General features: G+C 40.8%; 1 protein-coding gene across 10 annotated transcripts in view; it reads left to right on the top strand.

Moving 5' to 3' along the window:
* Slc9a9 (solute carrier family 9 member A9) overlaps nucleotides 1-14,603 on the top strand; it is a 671,333-nt gene extending 656,730 nt beyond the window's left edge. For all 10 annotated transcript variants that reach the window (XM_010608158.3, XM_010608160.3, XM_010608159.3 and 7 more), the window contains 2 exons: nucleotides 11,423-11,528; nucleotides 12,821-14,603. In XM_010608158.3, the coding sequence (XP_010606460.1) occupies nucleotides 11,423-11,528; nucleotides 12,821-13,048 (334 nt within the window). In that variant the 3' untranslated portion in view covers nucleotides 13,049-14,603. The remainder of the gene's footprint in view (nucleotides 1-11,422; nucleotides 11,529-12,820) is intronic.
* The last annotated feature ends 4,686 nt before the right edge of the window (nucleotides 14,604-19,289 follow it).

Below are 19,289 nucleotides of genomic sequence, written 5' to 3'. Positions count from 1 at the left end.
TAGTAAGCATACCACCTTATCAGTCCCTAATCTGCCCTTGTTCTAAATACTTAATCAGCCTGACCAGAGTTTCCGAACAAAGGCCTCTAGGGCAAACGGAGGACTTTAAGATATTTGGGGGCTCTCTGGTATGTCACGTGAAATTGCTCATGAATGACGAGCATGCCGGCATTTTCCCAGAGGTACAAGTCCGCTGCCACGGAAAGATAACAACCATGGTTTCAGGCTTCACGTGACACCTGGCTCACCTGGCTGTGGCGCCGATTGTTCATTTTGATAATTCCGAGCTGGAGTATTCAGAACCCATGAGAGCTCTCAAGATGCTTGCAGGACAGGGGCCCAAACCAAGGAGGGCCCAGACAGAGCAGGATCAGAACGGATCAGGGTAGATGCAGTGGTGGCAAAGGAAAGACGAAGTCCAGGTCACCTGAAGAGGCAGACAGGGCAGAAAAGTTCGGAATGTAAGCCACCGTCCTAACACAATACAAAAACTGAAGAAGGAACGCAGAAATTCGAAAGGCTTTTCTGAACCCTGCATTATGCCATAAGTTCAAGAAAATAAATTACATTTTAAAAAAACAGAAAAAGAATAAGGGTCAAATCTCATGTAGTTATTATAAGAAAAAAAAGAGAAAAACCAGAATACATCTCCATAATAAAGGAAAGTATGTTAGAAAGAGATGCCCATAAAGTAGATCAAAACTTTAACAGACTACATTAAGTTAAAAGACATTGAAAAAATAATACAAGACATGAATGAACAATATCAACCAGAATTAGACAAATTCACGCTCTGAAAATAACTTAAGTAAAAAATCTTTTCAGAAGTCGAGACTAAATTCAAAGGAACATAAAGCAAATAAACACAATGGATGATAATATAAGCAAAATAGGAGATGAAAAGGATGAAATTTTGTTCTATCAGAAAGAAATGAAGAAAGGCTGTGGGTTTTAGTCCAGTGGTGCCCTCCCTAAGAAGAAAGAAAGGAAGGAAGGATTTGAGAGAAAGTGACAAATATTGAAGATAGGCAAAGAAAAGTGAACATCCCCCAAATAAGAGTCTCTGAATAAGAAAAACAAAGCAAGGAGATGCGGAAAATTCTAATCCCAGGAAACTTCCCTCAAATATCAACATATTTAAAAATACACATGGAAAGAGCACACCACATACTTTTGGCTATCAACCTAGAACAAACATCAGAAAAGTTTTAGTGATGTTAATAAACTCTAAAGTGGGCCAGGGATTTAGCTCAGTGGTTCCAGCGCCTGCCTCACAACTGCAAGGACCTGAGTTCGATCTCCAGTACCAAAAAAATAAAATAAAATAAAAATAAACTCTAAAGAAAATGTCCTTTGGGCATCTAGAAAAAAAGCATGTGACTTATCAGTGGAAAAATCATATCTTCATCATTCTTTTCAAGAACAACTCCTTGTGTCAAAAAGTAAAATAAAATAAAATAGGGCCAGGGATTTAGCTTAGTGGTTCCACTGCCTGCCTCACAAGTGCAAGGTCCCGAGTTCAATCCCTGGTACCAAGAAAAAAAGAAATAGAGTAATATGCAGAGATACTCAAAGTATAAACCAGAGGTTTTATTTCCAGCAAACTGACTTGAAAAATGTAATGGACACAAACTCTAATCAACATATAAGAACTCAGAGAGTGTTGATCCTATGAGTCCTTGCTGACAAGCTTCAAACACTAAATGACTAGAGAGACACTGTTATAAGGCCTGAAGGTAAGCATTTGATGCACAGCAACTTGCAGAGCTGGGGCCAAATGTAGGTGAAGAGGGAGAGATTTGAGTATGGAATGGCTATATGTCCAGATGAAATTGATACAGGAAGATTATCTATAGTTATACTACAGAGTGTTTTTGTAAATGGGAAGTTAGACGACAAAATGTTTTAATGCAAAAAACTTTTTAGCATATGCAAAAATGTTTTAGGTGATTATTATGGTGGTAACCTTAATATTATTCAGAGACTATTATGAGTGTGGTATAGGAGAAAACAAATGAGTAATTATGGTATATTCTGATTATATTATTCTTTATGTGCTGGAGAATCTGATCTGTAGGTGTTCGTGAGATTAATAGTAAGAGCTGAAGGAAGCAAATTTTACACTTCTCCCAACTCCACGTTCAACGATTTCCTGTTAGTAAACTGAAATCAGCCTTTAATGGGACCATGAAAATTTGGAAAGTGTTACAAATCCAGTCTTTTGTTTTCAGAACTGGGGATCAGCCAGGGCCTCTGGGATCCACTGTGCTATATATTCATAGCCCTTTCTACAGTATTTTTCTTTTTTTAATTTTGAGAGAGGATCTCTCTAAATTGCTGAGCCAGAACTTCATCTTGCAATCCTCCTGCTTCAGCCTCCTTCAGTGCTACGATTACAAGCATGTACCACTGTTCCCAGCTCGGTCTTTTTTTAAATCCACTATTAAACATTATTAGCACTCCACTGTATGTAGCAATCCTTAGCATCCAGGTTGTAGTTTTAAAATACTATTTATCATCCCCTCAAAAATCATGAAATTTTAGAGAAATGTTTGATTCAAGACCTAAGTTAGGATATGTACAATATGAGCTCAGAAAAATTTGTGGTACAGATGATAAAGAATTACCAAAGATTCTGGCATTGTATTAATAGGACTCAGGAGCCAATTTGGAAACACTTGCATTGACCATAGATGGGTCAATTTGAGCAACAATGACAACCGCAATTAAATACATTTAACTTGTTACTTTCTAATGATATTTAAACAAAGAATTAATCATCTTCAGAGAGTGTGAGGGAATAAATTATTATTTTGAAAGCTGATAAGCATATGGAATGAGCCAAGCATTGCTTTCCCATATCAACTATACCACTGATTATACCAAATGGATAAATAAGTGCTTCTTTATAAACGTATTCCACCCAATAAAATTATTTGAAATATATAATTAGAATTCCACTATTTTTGCAATCCAAAATGATCAAATATGTGTACTATATAACAGTTTGATGGCTGCTAGGATCACATAGAGGGACAATCAGATATGATGTTCCCTCTTTAGTCTTGCTAAAGGGATAGACTAGAACAGATTAAGGTTCTGATCCAGCCTCTGGATTCAGCTGGAAGTTTTCACAAAATACCAAAGGCAGAGGAACATCTGAGCTGTGCATAAATTTTCAATCAGCAAAATCCTGACTGTGAGAATTGGAGGTCAAATGGCCTGGATTCATCAGCAAATAAATTGTAAATAAATCAAAAAGGTGGAGAAGAAGCCTATAGATTACAAGATACACTATACACACTTTTGAAGTGGGCAAGTCCAAACCATAATGAGTAGGAACACACTTGGGTGATAAAACCGGAAGTTCAAGGAAGTGATTAGTACAAAAATCAGGATGGCAGTACCTTGTGGGAGGAAGGAAGACTTGTCATAAGGACAATACACCTGGAAGGAATTTTAGGAGTGGGTGACAGAATTCTCTTTCTTGGCATGGGCAGTTTTCTTGCCCTTATAATGATTTATCAAGCTGTATGTCAGATTTGTGAGCTTTGCCCAATCCCACTTTCTGTTTACAGTAACAATATTTTAAGGTCTAATGCAGTTGTTGCCTTCAGGGAGCTCAGAGACTAGAGAGGAAGATGAGCAAGAGGACAGTTAGTTTCAGGACAATCTGACAAGTGCTCTCAGACAGTGAGGTGCACATTGTCGTGGAACCAGTGTGGAACTTAAGCGGTTCAACCCCTTCCTAGAGGAAGGGACGCACCAGGCCAGGCTCAAAGGGAGAGACTTTCTCCAAATGGACACGTGAGTGCAGGCCTGAGGGGCCTGGCTGCGGGGCGCTTGTCACGGTCATTCCCTCGGGCTTGCTGCAGGCAGTCCTGAGTACCCAGCAGTGTTTACCCCAGCATTTGTTGCTTTCTTTCTGGCCCTGTACTTGTCTAGGGCAACTTCCTTTAAGACCACAGAAGTTAGGATTTATTGGCCAAAGGAGCACATACAAGCTGTGATCAAACAATTTTGCTGAATGTTTAAATTTTTATTCTTTGCTTGTTTGTTTTTTTCCGGTACCAGAAATCGAACTCACGATCTTATACTTGAGAGGCAGATGTGGCCTCACTGAGCTAAATCCCTGGCCGTAATGTTTAAATGTTTAAAAAATTACTACAATAAAAGGCATATTGCCATTAATCCTTCTCAAAATACTCCTCTCTCTTGGGCATATTTATCCATCATTCCTGCCACTTTCTGAAGCAGCTCTGAAAGTCCTCTTTTGTGTCTTTATGAGGTGTGATCAAAATTCAGTGAATGTGGCTGCCAAGTACCATACAATGGAAAGGAGGGCTTATACAAACACTATGGTGCTTCCTCACCCACCTTATTCACCGGATCTAGTACTGTGCAACTCCTGACTTCTCCAAATCAAGAAAAGAGTAAATAGTTTGAATCAATTTAAGACATTGAGGCTGTCATGTTCCAGAGCTGGAATTCCTCCCTTAAGCCAGAGAGGGATGAAGAAGCTTAAAGTATCTTGGTTGAACTCTTGAAGGCTTCCTCCCACCTGAACCCCAAACACTAACTCCTCTGCATGGCTGATCACATACCTACCAGCAAGGGTGGTGAATGATCCCAGGGCCTGACCTATCCAAAGTGAAGAGGAAGAACACAATTTGTTAAGCTGTTTTTCCTGAGAACCCAAAAGAATAGATGTGATTTGTATATTAGAATCAAAGAGCAATGGGCTATATACAATTTGGCACGTCCTGTGCTAGCTCTGTTCCCAAATGTTCTGTACACAACAGTGTGGGATATCAGCAAGTCAATAGCAAGTGGTACCTCATTTTTCTGTAGGAAAGTGCGGGCTTGGAGAGCAAGCCTGATGCCCACTCCTGGATGTACATACCCTTCTCTGACCATCTCTAGTAACAAGCTAGCACATAAAGCTAAACAGCGCTCTGGAAAGGAAAGGAAGGATGCATTAGAAGAGACCTGAAAAGCCATCTGTTTGCACATTTATTGATCTGTAAAATGGGACTACAATATCCACCTACAGATATAAAGAGAAAACAAGACGTACTGAAATACTTTACAAATAAGAATATAGGGGAAAGCATATTCCTGAAAATCCTAAACAAAGATAAATGTGTTTCTTTCCTTTATACAACTGCATATTGATAAGCATTTTAGCCTCATACGAAAAGTATTTATCAAGCCTACACATACAAATACACACAAATGCTCCCAATAGGTACAAATCCTTCCTCTGCAAGTTGAGACATGATAATCCATTAATCCACTCCCAGACATAACATCACGTAGTCATCTTCTTGAGCCAAGTATCTGTCCATCCTCAGACAAGATGAGGCAATTGGCAGAGGCCAGTACATAGGTCTGGATTCAGGGCCAAATAGGTTTCCCTTATACCTATTCTCATCCTAAAATTTATGGCTTTACAGATATAAAAGACCATTTTTTTGTCTTTCTATTTAAGGTTTTCATCTCAAATTGAGGACAGTACTCCACAGAAAGAAAGAGACCTCTGAGTCCCAAACTTAGCTCATCATCAGTCGCCTGGGGTGCTTGTTAGAAGTAGAGGAGTTCCAGGCCACTCTCTAGAGCTACTGAATCAAAACCTCGAGGGGAGCTCTTTGAAATATGAATTTTTAACAAATGTCTTGGGACCTGGATGATCTTCATTATGAGGCGCATTTAGGAAAACCCATAGATGTCATTCCACCGGCTATTCCCAAAGTCCAGAAAGAAAGGGTGATTTTTGGAGGCTGAAGTCCAAGAATAGGGTGCCTGCATACACAGGTTTGAGAGGGCCATCCTCCTGGGGTGCAAATGACTTCCTTCACTGTGTTCTCACGTGCTCTCATCTTTGTGTGAAGTGGAGCGGGAGAGCAAGTTTTCTGGTGTCTCTTCTTGTAAGGGCACTAATCTCATCATCTGTCTTCCCAGTATCCTCACGACCTGTTCCAACTCTGTGTGTGTGTGTGTGTGTGTGTGTGTGTGTGTGTGTGTGTGTCACTGAGAATCAAACCCAGGGACTCATGCATATATAGGCAAGTGCTGTTCCACTGAGCTACACCCCCAGCATGACCTCATCAAATGCTAGTCACCGCCCCAAACCCTCATCTCCAAATAGCATTATATTGGGGGACAGGGCTTCCATTCAATGTATAAATTTGGGGGAGGGACCAGAAATTTTGTCCTTAGCGAGGGTGATTGTACTTGGTCCTCTCAAAGGGACAGTTATTTATTTGAAGAGCTGGATTTTCCCTTGAGGTTTGTGCTTTTCACCAACCAAGAGAAACCCATATTAATTGAGGCATAAATATGAGCAAGTTCTGTGTCCATTGGTTTTGGCAACTTACAATGAACAAAACATGATGCTTTAGAATAATCAGAATCACAATAAACAAGAGAAAGAGAGAAATTAGAGTTACCAGGTATTTTGGATGTTAGTGCAGTTAAGCACTAAATTTAGCTCTGGGCCTGCTGATAGCTGAGGCCAAAGGAGAAAATGCATTTGCTAATTGTCTTTTCTATTTCATGCATGTTAAATTCTGTGTAGAGTTCCAGCTTTTACTTACTCCTGAACCAAACTGCTATTCCCAAACTTACACCCTTTAAAAATGAGAAAAGTCATTGTTTTTCCCCCCAAGAGCTTAACATTTGTCTCGATGTGTTTTTGGCTTATTAGAGAAGTAAAACTAGCCATAGCAAAAATACCCTATGGGGACTTTCCTTCCCTAAGCATATAGTAGAACTGATGAGAAAAATAACACATTTTGCAAAATCTGCAGTTGGGTTTTTTTTGTAGATCAAGAGTTTTCTTACTATTTAATAATTTAGGCAACCCTGGAGATCCAGCTGCATTCCAGATATTGCTCAGTAATGAAGAACTCAAGTCACTGGTTCCCTGATTTCAAATCAGCTTTCCCATTAAGCAGGTACAGTTGCTCAGCATCTCTACGACTCAGTGTGGTGGAAGAGTTCTCAGTATCAGACTCAGCTCTGTCATAAATTATTTGGCTGAGTTCCAATGAGCAATTTGTTTGCCATTTCTCAGCCTATTGTCTTCAGTGACGCAACAATCATTTCTCGAGCATCTCAGGTGTGCCAAATATTCTCCTGGAAAAGCAGACAGCCCTACTTTCCGGGGGACCACAGGCTGGAGACATGGGAGTTTCCCAACCTGTAGTATAACTACTTTCCTTTTGTGGGTGCCTTGTCTCCATCCCTCACTAGTTTGGCACATAAAACAAAAATTTTAAAATGTGAGTGCATGAAGGGATAAATGGATGAGTGAGTGAATGAAACACAAAGCTAATTTTTAAACACCTTATTTTACACCTTATTTTATTCTTCTCAGGGTCCCCTTTGTCTGTAACAGAGACCCAACTGGTCCATCTTCCATTTGACCTGTCTTGGCCTTTAATCCTCAGGAAAGATCCTTTGGTTGGCCATACTGTGCCCTTTTCATTCTCCTCTGGCAGTTGCTCATAATCTACTTCATCCTTTGTGCCACCCTAAATATTTTTTCCAGTAGTTGATTGATTTTTTTATTAGTTTTTATTACACATATTCTTTTTCATCAATTTTCTTTTTTTTTCCATTAAGTTTACTGGTACATTTTAGGTGTACAATACAATTACATTCATCATTGGGAACATGTACCTTTCCATAATGTATCTTGGTTCCTATTTTTTCCCCAATCCCCTGCCCTCCTTTCACCCCCACAACCCTTCTTATTTATATTTTGTTTCCATTTTTTCCTTTTCTCATATTTTTTATTTTCCCTTCTTTCCTGTCCCTTACCCTTCCCACTTCCCCTATTCCTTTAGACCTCTTATTCCTACTTCACATTATTGACCATACAATTTGAACCTTATTTACACTTTTAGTATTTCACACCAGAGAAAGTATTAGGTATTTACACAGGTGTCCTATTTGTTTCACTTAAGAGTATGGCCTTATACCAAAAATTCAACGGACATCCACTGACCACATCACATGTGGCAAGCCCTGGGCAAGCCAAGGTGTTGGTGAGGATGGACTGTGCTCCATGTTGTCCTCTGCGGCTGCTCGGTGCTTTTCATGTCCCTCGTATGGCCATGTAAGGGTGTGATTTAACCTCGGAATTGCAGTGCTGAGATACCAGAAGAGCCAAAATGGCATCATGCAGTTCCCAGGAAAGTTGTACATCAATAAATTCCGCCTAACTCTTACGGCTGCCTGCTAGCCCCTGTGCAACAGTTTTTAACCAAAACAGCCAGTTTGAGTACAAGACCAGCTTAGCTGTCCACAATGCATGAATCCCAGTGTTGCACCAAATGTCTAGCATGCCCAACTGTTATTTCTATCCTTGGTATCGGTCCCCCACCATTATTTGAACAATGACTGGGACCTTGGTTTTTTCCTTTTCCGGTTTCTCCAGAAAGCATTGCTCAAAAGTAAACTTCAAAATTAAAAGAGTATTCAAATAACATGTCAAAACTGACCAGCTATTCCCCTCCTTGATATCGTCTCAAAAGAATTAAAAGAATCACACTACAGCAATATATGCACACCAGTGTTAATAGCAGCACACTTTATAATAGCTAAATCTTGGAAAAGTGCAAATGCCCATCAACCAATGAATAGATAAAGAAGATGTGGGTTTTTTATGCAATGGAGAACTATCCTGTCATAAAGAAGGATGGCCTTGAGACATTCATAGCTAAACAAATGCACCTTGAGACCTTACTCTTCAGTGAAATAAATTGAGCACGTGTTTAAATACTGCATTGTTTCTCTGGTGTGAGAAACCAAAAATGGAAATAAGGACTAAAACATATAATAGATATGAGAAATGGGAATAAAATGTTCAAATGAGAAGGGGAATTAGAGAGGAAGAAGGAAGAAAGGAAAGAAGGGATAAGAGGGGAAACAAGAAAATTGAAGGAAAAATGGAAAAAAGCTTTTGTACGTAGTGGCGTGGGGACGGCGGAAAAAACAGAAGATGCAAGATATATCATGTACTGGTACAAATTCCCTATGATGAATGTTATCATAGGTATATCTAGAATGTACCTAGCTGGGCATGGTGGTGGCCCACGTCTGTAATCCCAGCACTCCGGAGGCTAAGGCGGGAGGATCGCTGTGAGTTTGAGGCCAGCCTAGGCTACATGATTTCAAGTCCAGCCTGAACTGCACAACAAGACCCTGTCTCAAAAAAAAAATCTAAAAAATAGAATAACATAAAGAGTACCAAATGTACCAATAAATGTTTTTCTTAAAAAATTTAAAACCACTTCTGCACATTTATTCAGTTAATATTCATAACAAAACCTGAGGCTCAGAGGATAAATAACTAGAGCCACGTCATGTGGTCAGTAAAGTGGCAGAGCTGGCATTTATGTCCGTGTCTTGTGAGAGAAAAATCTCCACAATGGTCCCATTTGGCCTAGTCCTCATATTCACAAAAAGCCACAAATTTAACCTTAAAGTGTTAGTTCCAACAGCATTATACATAATTTAAAGAGCACCTCCTCAAGATTAGAAGAAGAAAGTGTTCGTTACACAAGTCTAAATTTGTGTTTACTTGGCATTAAGTTTGGCATTTTTATTTTTCAGTATACTTAGAAGCTCAGTGGAAGTTACCCAGGCTTCCCTCAAACTCCTGAGCCTCGACCAACCTCTTCGTTTTTTCAAATGAAATCTCTAAAAAGGCTGTTTGCTTGCTGCCACCTCTCCATCTAGAAATAAAGTCAGCTTGGTTTTATTTGATTTACACCTATTCTCATTCATTAAAAACTTCCTCTTTCTACTGTCCTATGCATACCATGCAACCCAGCAAGATCACGTGTCCTCATGCGGCACAGCCCGTGAGGGCTGCAGCTCCCCAGCAGGGCTGAGCTCTGTGTGCTTTGCTCTCTAGAGAACCCAGGCAGGGGCACAGCGCACAGTTCTGCCCTGATAAATTAGCTTTTTCTATGGGTGAGATTGGTGGTTGAAATAGCAAAGGAGCTTTTGGATTATTTAAAACCATCACATTTCCAGACCTTAATTTCTTCATCTATAAAATGAAGGAAACAACACTTTAATGAAAATTAATAAAAGATTATCAGGACTTTTCAGATTTTCAGATATACCATTACTCGGAAGATGTGACTGCAAACGCCAGGATCTCCAGCTCTAACTTCTCCCCTAACATCTCCCGGGGCTTCACAGAAGGGAGGAAGTAAGTCTTTCATCTGTAGTTGAAATTGCTGATTCTCACAACCATCTTTCCGGTCACTCCCCTCACACCCTAACTAGGCTGTGTGCCTGGGCATCCCTGCTTTGCTGCTGCTTTGGTGTTAAATGATTCGTAGTCAGAGGCAAGCGGGTCCCTGGTCCCCTCCGGCTGCACTGTGCTCTGCTCCCACATACTCAGGGAATCAAGGAAAGGACAGGGAGGTGTTCTCCAGCTTCTGTAGAGTCATCTCCACGATCTCCTCACACCCTGGGTGCCTGGGGGTGACTGCAGATCTTCACAAGCCAGCCAATGTTAACCATTTGCCATTTTCCCCTTTTCCTTTTTATTGCAGCTGTTTCAAACAGTTGATGAGGTGAAATATTCCCCAGCAGAGGAAATAATATAAGCTTAAAAGTCATTTCTGATGGAATGGTGAAATAATTCCACTACTTTTGAGTAAGAAAATAATAATAGGACAACCTGAGGCAGGCTCTGGGGATTTCACTATTGATAGACTGGAGGGAAACATAATGGCTTTAGATGAACAGGTTTTCCTTTTAAACTGGCTGGAGCTCTTTGGGATGGAGAGACGAGAAAGACAGGTGCTAGACAATAGAGTAAACTTGGCACCAGCTGATTTACATAATTTGTGTAGAAATGCACCGGTGTATGAAGTATAAAGTGGCTGCGTCGAATAGCAAAAATAAAGCATTTTGGAAAACAATCTATGTTCACTACCCAGCTGTAAAATAACTGATCATTTCATGAAATACCTCGTGTTTCTTTGCGAAAATGACTGGTGGTTCAAGATCTGTGTGTGTATGTGTGCAGTTTTAAGAAAATACAATCTCTTATGCCATTGTTTAAAGTAATTCTTAAGAATGCATTCTCTAAGCAGAGGTGACGTGGACTGGGGGAGGGGCTGGGCTGGGAAGAGGAACGTTTGCATCTCTCTTCAGTGCAGTATGGACTATTCACTATTTCTTCATAATTAAAGGCTATCAGGAGGGCTGGAAAAGTGTGTGAAGCAGAGATTATAAACAGCAATTTTTGCAGGCCAAATTGCTTCCTAAATGAAGGAGTAGGAGATTTAAAGGTGAACATAACCGTCTCTTTAGCAGCATGCAGAGGTTTGTTCTGTATGAGAAATGAAACCCTAACACCCTTTTGACAAGTATTCCTTAACAGGCTTCCCAGATATCTGAAACCAATTTTAACCCACTCTGGTCCTCCGCTGACCAGCACACTGCCAGAATGGTGTGGTCCTCTCTCCAGGCTGCTCACCAGCCCTCAGGCCTATGGGGTGAGTAAACATCGCACGTGGGACAAGCTCAGTGCATACTGATGAGCTTAGGAGCCCCAGGGTTGTTATTCCTTGGCTTGAGGAAGAAGCATTTTGTAAATCTGCTGCACCAAATAGCATTTCTCTTCTCTTTTCAGTTGTTGCTGATGTTGGCTTATTCTTCCTCTAAAAAATACAGGTTTTTTATTGCTACCAATATTTTTAACCATAACATGAGCTTAGAAAATGTAAAAGAAATAATGTGTCCTCACAAACTGCTGTATTTTGAGGTTTTGAGTATTAGGCCTGTGCTTTATAGCTCAAAGGGATAGAACTTTTTAAAATGCCGAGAAGCAATTAGAATCATTACCAGCAATCAGTGCCAGGCAATTGGAGAAGAGCAGAGTCTTAGGGTCGGCAGTACCGTTACAGGTTGTGCAGCTGGCTGCCCCCTTACAGAAATATATAACACATGTCTCAGATATGTGCAAGGCACAGGGGCCAAAGGCAATTTCTCAAAGTGTGGTTCCCAGCCTAGAAGCCTCAGCATCACTTGGGAACCGGTTAGAAATGCACATTCTTAGGCCCAAGCATAGAAACAGTCAGCCTGGTTTCCAGCAACCTGTGTTTCAACAGACTGCACACGCTCCTGGTGCAGGCTAAAGTGGGAATCGTGCCTTATTATGCCTGGCCAGCATTCATCTTGCATGTTATTTGTGTGGCCTTCCCAGAGTCTGGCAAAGGATTTGAGAGCTCAGCTCTTTCCTTCAAGCAAACTTCTGTATGAGAAAGATTATGATTAGTCAGTGTTGTTAGTTTTCAACATTATCTGCTATGGTGACTTCCAACTATTTCTAGCCTTGAGATCTTCATCCCCAAAATTAAACTGAGAGGATACCTTTTTAAAGTACTTTTGTGATAGGCAGGAGCATTATAAAACCCCATGAAACTCCTTCTGTACTCTGAGGCCACAGACTCTAACTCCTAACTCCTCTAAACTCTAGTTAGTACCAGTGTTGGAAAAAGCCATCAAATTCTATTTCACTCCCTGAACCCAAGGAGGGTTAGCTGGCATGTGTCCTTTAGCAACTCCTATTTTGGTCCTGTAGAACTCTCTTGACTGGGTAGAGCCAAGTTTCCAATGCTGGCTCAGGGAAATGCTGAGCCGTGCCCAAGCAGAAACCAGCCAAGGCAAGACAAGGCTGTTAACAAGAGGAAAAGGAACTTTGTATTTTCTTACACAGTGGGACTGCTGTTGTCTTCTGATTTCATCATCAAGTAACCTGTCTCTCCCTTTGCTTTTCCAAAACTAGGAACAATTAAAAGAGGATGATGCGGACTGCATTGTGAACCAGGATGAACTAGCCATGACTTTTCAGGAGCAAACCTCCATACCCTGCAGTCCTTCTCCAGGGCCCGTTGTGGACCAGAAAGCTTCGCCCCAGACTCCAAGCAAGGAAAACATCTATGAGGGAGACCTGGGCCTAGGAGGCTATGAACTCAAGCTTGAGCAGACTCTGGGCCAGTCCCAGATGAATTAATTGGCATGAAGAGTACAGATGTAATCACAAGTAAGGCAAGGCACACTGAGGACCACTAGCCAAGATTGGCAAGGCTGTGGAGAGGAGAGGCTGGAAAGTGTATTAAAAGCATAAATTGGAGATAATCAAAACCTTGCCTGGTACCTGCAGAAATGAGAATTTATTATCGTCATTTTATATTATACAGTTGATTTTAATTGTTTATCAGCAGCCATTTTTACTACTGGATTGGGTGGGGTGGGGAACAGGGCATCAGGAGCCATATATGCTGGGTGTGCAGGGCATATCTGTTCTGTGGACAGCTCTCCAGGCCCTTCACTTGGATTTTGAACTTTATTCCCTTCATGAAGGAGAGTTAAAAACAAGAAAAAGAGCTCTTGGCCATAAGCATGTTTTGCCTACCTTGAAGGGAATGTCCAGTTGTTTATTAAGTGATAAGTTTTATATTCTTAGGACTTGACTTTCTCTTGTTCCACACACCCCTGGGATTGTGTACAGATCCAGGGAAATGTTCAGTGCCCACTTCTGATGGCCACACAGAACCTGCACAGAATTGGGAACCTACTGTTCTGGGCAGCAACCTTTTCACGTTGCTTCTGCCCTTGGTGGAAGGGATCATACACAGCAGGGTGTGCCTATGCTAAATGCAGTGTCGCTTTCTGGCTGGCTAGGAATCTTTGCAGCGAAAGCTGGATTCTTTTCCAATATGATGTTATACCTGCAGAATGAGCCTTCCTTCCTTGCTTGCTTCCGCTTCTTGGTTCTGCAGTGAGGCCCCTCTGTATGCTGGTTAATAAGATTTCACTGCAATAGCTGTTCTCCACATGGTGGGAGACTGTGTAGGAACCCCAGCCTGTCCCCCAGTTCAGCACTCAGCTGGTCGGCAGCACAGGAGCAGGGGTAGTGATAAATGGGTCAGGCTGAGGAGCCAGGAGCAAGACATCACAACTGCTTCTTATACAGCATGGCTCATGGCCCGTGTTGGAGAGGCCAACACAATAGCTTTTCATTCCGGTGCATGACCTGTGCCCTTGAAGCCAGAAGACACCTCAAGCCTAGCTTCTCTTGAAATACAAATGTTAATAGTAGACTCCAGGCTGGGTGTGGTGGTGCACACCTGCAATCCCAGCACTCAGGAGGCTGAGGCAGGAGAATAGCCACGAGTTCAAGACCAGACTGAGCTACACGGTGAGATCCTGTCAGAAAAAAAGAGGGAGAGAATGATACACTCCACAAACCAAGCTCCAGACCTAGGTGCCCAGGCTTTGCTGTGTCTCCATTTGAGCAAGGCAGAGAATGATGTCTTCTCAAGCCTAGTGTTTAAATTAATGTACGCTTTGAGTACTACTTGTTAGGCCTTAAACATTGACTGTGGTGGTATTGGGCATACTGCTATGTGCATCCGTTTTCTTGCTTTCCAAATAGTAGATTCTGGGGGAACAAATTGTTTTATACTCATCTAAGTACCTGTCATTCCAGGTAAAAATGACAAGTGGGGAAGCATGATGCTTTCTAATTTCTCTTAATCCTAATAAAATTTTGCTATTAAGTGTAATCGTTTTGGGTAATGCTTTGTTCAAGACATCTTCATTGTCCAGGCTAACTGGCGGTTCTGGATGAAGTGGGCACCAAAAACTAACATAAGGAAGATGCAAGGGGTTCCAGGGTCCAGGCACAGGCAGAGTGGCTGGTGCAACAAGACACCGAGGAACGATGCAGCAGCATTGGGCTAGGAGATTCCCCAGAGAAGGGAAACTGAGTCAAACAGAGTGGCACAACTTCTTCCTTTGTCATTGGAGGTGACCAAAATTTATGCAGAGCTGTAAAATTAGATGGAGGAGACCCTAAAGGATGAAGGAAAGAAGGGCAGAGGATTCATCTTGTTTCTGTCTCCATCGTGTAAAAGGGATTTTTTAGTTTTGATTTTGTGTGAAGGAAGCCATAGCAGGAAAAGAGATTCCTCCAAGAAAAGCAAACATCACTGAAGGCAGAAGCAGAGAAAAGAGGGGGAAATATGATTTTCCCTATGGAAATGGGATAAGGCAGGGAGGGGAGGGTGCATAGTCTAAACCAGCACCTCTCCCTGAGAGGACACAGCAAAAAGAGGCTGCTGCTGTTCAGGCAAGGCCTCTTCCTGCTTGGAAACAAAATCTCCTCATGACTGAACATCACGAGTCGCTGCTGACAAAGAGAAGGGAGCACCATTTATGCAGACTGACCCGGGTAGGTCTGAACTACCGAGTGTGAGGAAATCGGCCCTGCCCACTCTGCGATACCGTCTTCCTGCTTTAAGGTGTGATTCTCTGGCTTTTCCTCTGAATCAGCGCAGGACCCCATCAGAAGCTAGTGTCCCAGTTAATCAATTCAAACAGCCAAATTCCTGTGATGCTCCTCTTGTGACGGATAATAATTCGTGATCTTAAGAAATTGTGCTTTCATTAGCAGCCTCGAGACTGTGAAATTCAAACCTATTATTTACTGTGAGTTTCTAATGAATAATAAAGGCAGAGGAGCTTTATTCAAACTACTAATTCTTCCACTCCTTGTTAGAGCTCTAACCGGCACTCTCATTGTTTAACTGGCTTGAGCTGCTCTGCATGTGCGTGTCACACACACTCAAGGGTGCGTGCACATGTATGAGCTCCGCTCCTACGGGTCTCAGCTGGGCCTCTGTGGTGTCCTCCGCCTTGTAGAAAATGTTCATTAATCATGAAACTTCTAGAAACTTCTTAGAGAGCAATTTAACAATATAAATCAAGGCTAAAAATGTAAATACCCTTTGATCCACCAACTTCATGTGCAGAACTGTTGTTCTAGATATTTGACAAACTATACATAACAAAAGTATTTAATAAAACCACTGAACTGCCATCTTTGCTAAACAAATCATGGAGCCACCATTTCCTGAAATAGCACCATACGTACTGATAAATTTGACTACTTAAAAATACAAAAAAATATAAGACGTGATAAAACAAATTTTAAAACAGAAGAACAAACTGACAGAAAAGACACATATGCTTTCTGTATGTGTAATGGGTGTTAGATTTAAGGATTATTCTTCAGAATATACAAAGAACTCTTATCAGTGAATGATAAAAGAAAAAAACTATCAAATAAAAATTGTGCCAAGATTATATAACTTTAAATATGTACATCTTTGATACAGAATTTCTATTTTCAGGCATCTATGTAGAAAAATAAATACTTGACATTTATGTATTAGATGGTATACAAAATGATATTCAGTGTGGCACTCTTATTGCAAAATATTAGGCAAGGATAAAATACCCTTTGATAGCACATGAGTTAGCTAAATGTACCCATACTACAGATTACTCTGCAGCAACTGATTACACTTTGTACAGACATCAGTCTGTGTGCATGCACCCAGGTGGAAACATTTCCAAGATATATTGTCAGTGAAAAAGTAGCAGACTGATAACCAAAAAGGGGGTAGGATTAAGAGGGCTGGTTTGAGAGAATCTTTTGAGCTATCTGTATCATTGTTTAATTTTATAATGTGCTATAATTGTGATTCTCCTGTTTGTTAAAATAAAAGTACGAAAAATATAAGTAATAAAGTAACATACCTTTCTTTCCCTGAAAACAAGACCTAGCCATAAAAGAATCAGCTTTGGAAACTAGAAATCAAAAATGTCAGCCCCGTACAGCCCGTCCTTGCCTCTCTTGCTATCACTATTCTCTTGCTCAGTGGTTACTCTGTAAAGCAGGTAAGGCAAGCATAGGCTGGTGGGAGGTGACATTTTGATCTGTAGTTTTCAAGGCTGATTATTTCCCAGCTAGGTCTTATTTTCTGGCAAACATGATAGATACTGTTGTCCAATTTTGTCTAAGGTAAGGAAGAAAACTTAGTCTATTCTGAGGGTGGCCTTGACTTCAAGAAGGGGTATGGGGGAGGCATGGTTAAGAAAGATAAAACTTGGAAACAGCCCATTTACCCATCATTTGGAGACTGGATAAAGAAGATGTGGTTCTTCTATAAAATGGAATACTACTCAGCCATAAAGAATTAGAAATTAGAGTCCTTCATAGGAAAATGGATGCATACTGAGGTTAAGTGAAATAAATAAGTCACACGTGTAAATACCGAATAGTTTCTCTGGTGTGAAAAACTATAATCATAAATAAGATCCTAATGGTATAATTGACAATGTGGAATAGAAGAAAAGTGCTAAAGGTGTAGGGGAAGTGGGAAGGGTAGGGGAAAGGAAATAAGGCAAAAAAAATATGAGAAAATGAAATAATGGAAATAAAGTTTTTGTAAATAGGGAAGGGAGAAGGGGGTGAAAGAAGAGCAGGGGTAAGGGGAAAATATGAGAACCAAGACCTGTCATGTAAAGTTACAGGATCCACATGATGAATGTGACTGTACTGTACACCTAAAATGTACCAATAAACTCAATGAGGAAAAAAAAAGGGAGCAGCATAGGCAGAGGCTGGTGAATGAGCCTGGCCTATCAGGAGAATTATAAATTATTCCACATGGTTACCATATGGGTTGTTTATGTGTTGAGGGTGGGAGTGAGAAAATAAGAAGCAGTGTTGAAAATATAGAACAAACTAGAGTTTGATCTCGGATCCTCAGAGATTAGGGAACAAACGAAATACTGTATTTCAAGCAGAGAAGATAACTGCATGGGTTATGAGGAGGATGAGTGTGAGTAAAGCTGGCGCTCAGTTAAGACGTTATTTCAATAATCCAGAAGAGAGGTGAAGAGAAACACAATGAAAGCAGTGTCACAAGGCACAGAGGAGGAAAGGTTCTAGGTAAGCTTCAGAGCCACAGTCTGCAAAGTTGATAACTGATTGGATATGAGAGATAAAGAGGTTGGCAGATACCAGAATGATCCGAAGTTTAAGGCTCAGCTGATGATTAGATGGTGATTCCACCCACTAAGGAGGTACAGAGAAAAGGAACAGGTCTGCGGAAAGGACCATAAATTCAGGTCTGAACAGGGTGAGCCTGAGGTTCTTATAAAGAGCTGCCGCAAGAAATCCAGATGTTGGTTAAGTGAGTCTAAAGTTTAAGGAGAAGTTCGGGGCATTGCCTGATAATAGAGTATTAGTATGTGTGATGCCTTGAGTTCGGTGCCTAGCAACAACAACAATAATATTATTAATAATTTAATAATTGCATTTATTATAAAATTTTTAAAGTTCTAGTCTGGAAATGTATGTTTACAGGGATGAGACCTGTATCACAGGATCACAGAAGAGTTTTTCAAATGCCAAATATCCCTCCTCATTTTTCTAACTCCTGCAAAGAGATTCTGATATATTGTCCCTGCAAGAGATTGATGCCACAATCTCTAAGAAAGTGGTTTTAATTCATACCCTGGGGAGAACCACTGACAAGAAAAAGAAAAAGAATAAAACCGGAAACTGAGAGGTGTTAAATCCAGTGGTTGGATAGAGGATACATCTGTGAAATAGCCCCTGGAGACTCACCTACCTCGAATCCAAGAACATCTAGCACTTGCATGGAAAAGGGAGTTGGATACAGGGAAATGTTTTCCACTGATACCATGACAGTACCATCCATGCACTACACACCTGTTCCAGGTCTCCCCAGCCATGATGGTCAACTGAGAAAATTATCACATCCCTTGGTACCTAATATGCAGTAGTTAATATGTCTAATTTTTTCTCAATATCTTTTGGTAAAACTATCAGAAGCTGTTTGCTTTCATCTGACAAGACCAGCAAAAACCTTCAGTCTCCTACTTCAGTGGCACAGCATCTCTCCAGCCGTGTACCGTAATTAGCTCTCGGGGACTCTGATCACTTTTTCCTTCTCCAAGACATCACATTAGTTATGTCACATGGACAGTAAGTAGACCTAGTGCTCTTAACATAATAGTAAGGTTTACTTGTCAGAGTTTTGGGGAAAAAACTGACTAAAACATAGGACCTCCAACCTTGGTGAAATTGGCAAGTCCAACAGTGAAGACATGTTGAGATATCCCCTCTAAGATGAAGGATAAGCTGTTTTATTTCGCCATAAAAGGAACAAAACATAATGACTTTGGATTTTCTCATTACCTGCTCCAGCTCATTCACCAAGGTTGAGTTTTGTCCCCCACAAGGGTGTGGTACTGATGAATATAACTTTTTCGGAAACAGGGACTTCACAGATGTAATTAAGATGAAGCCAGATTGGATTAGAGTGAACTCCAACTCTAATAATCAGTGTCCTGTAAGGAGAGAGACCCAGAGA

The sequence above is a fragment of the Fukomys damarensis genome, unplaced genomic scaffold (genome assembly GCF_012274545.1).
Source record: "Fukomys damarensis isolate Sample0158 unplaced genomic scaffold, DMR_v1.0_HiC HiC_scaffold_37, whole genome shotgun sequence".
In the NCBI taxonomy this organism is placed as follows: Eukaryota; Metazoa; Chordata; class Mammalia; order Rodentia; family Bathyergidae; genus Fukomys; species Fukomys damarensis.
Note: the sequence above shows the minus strand (reverse complement) of the source record. Positions and strands in the feature narration are given on the sequence as shown.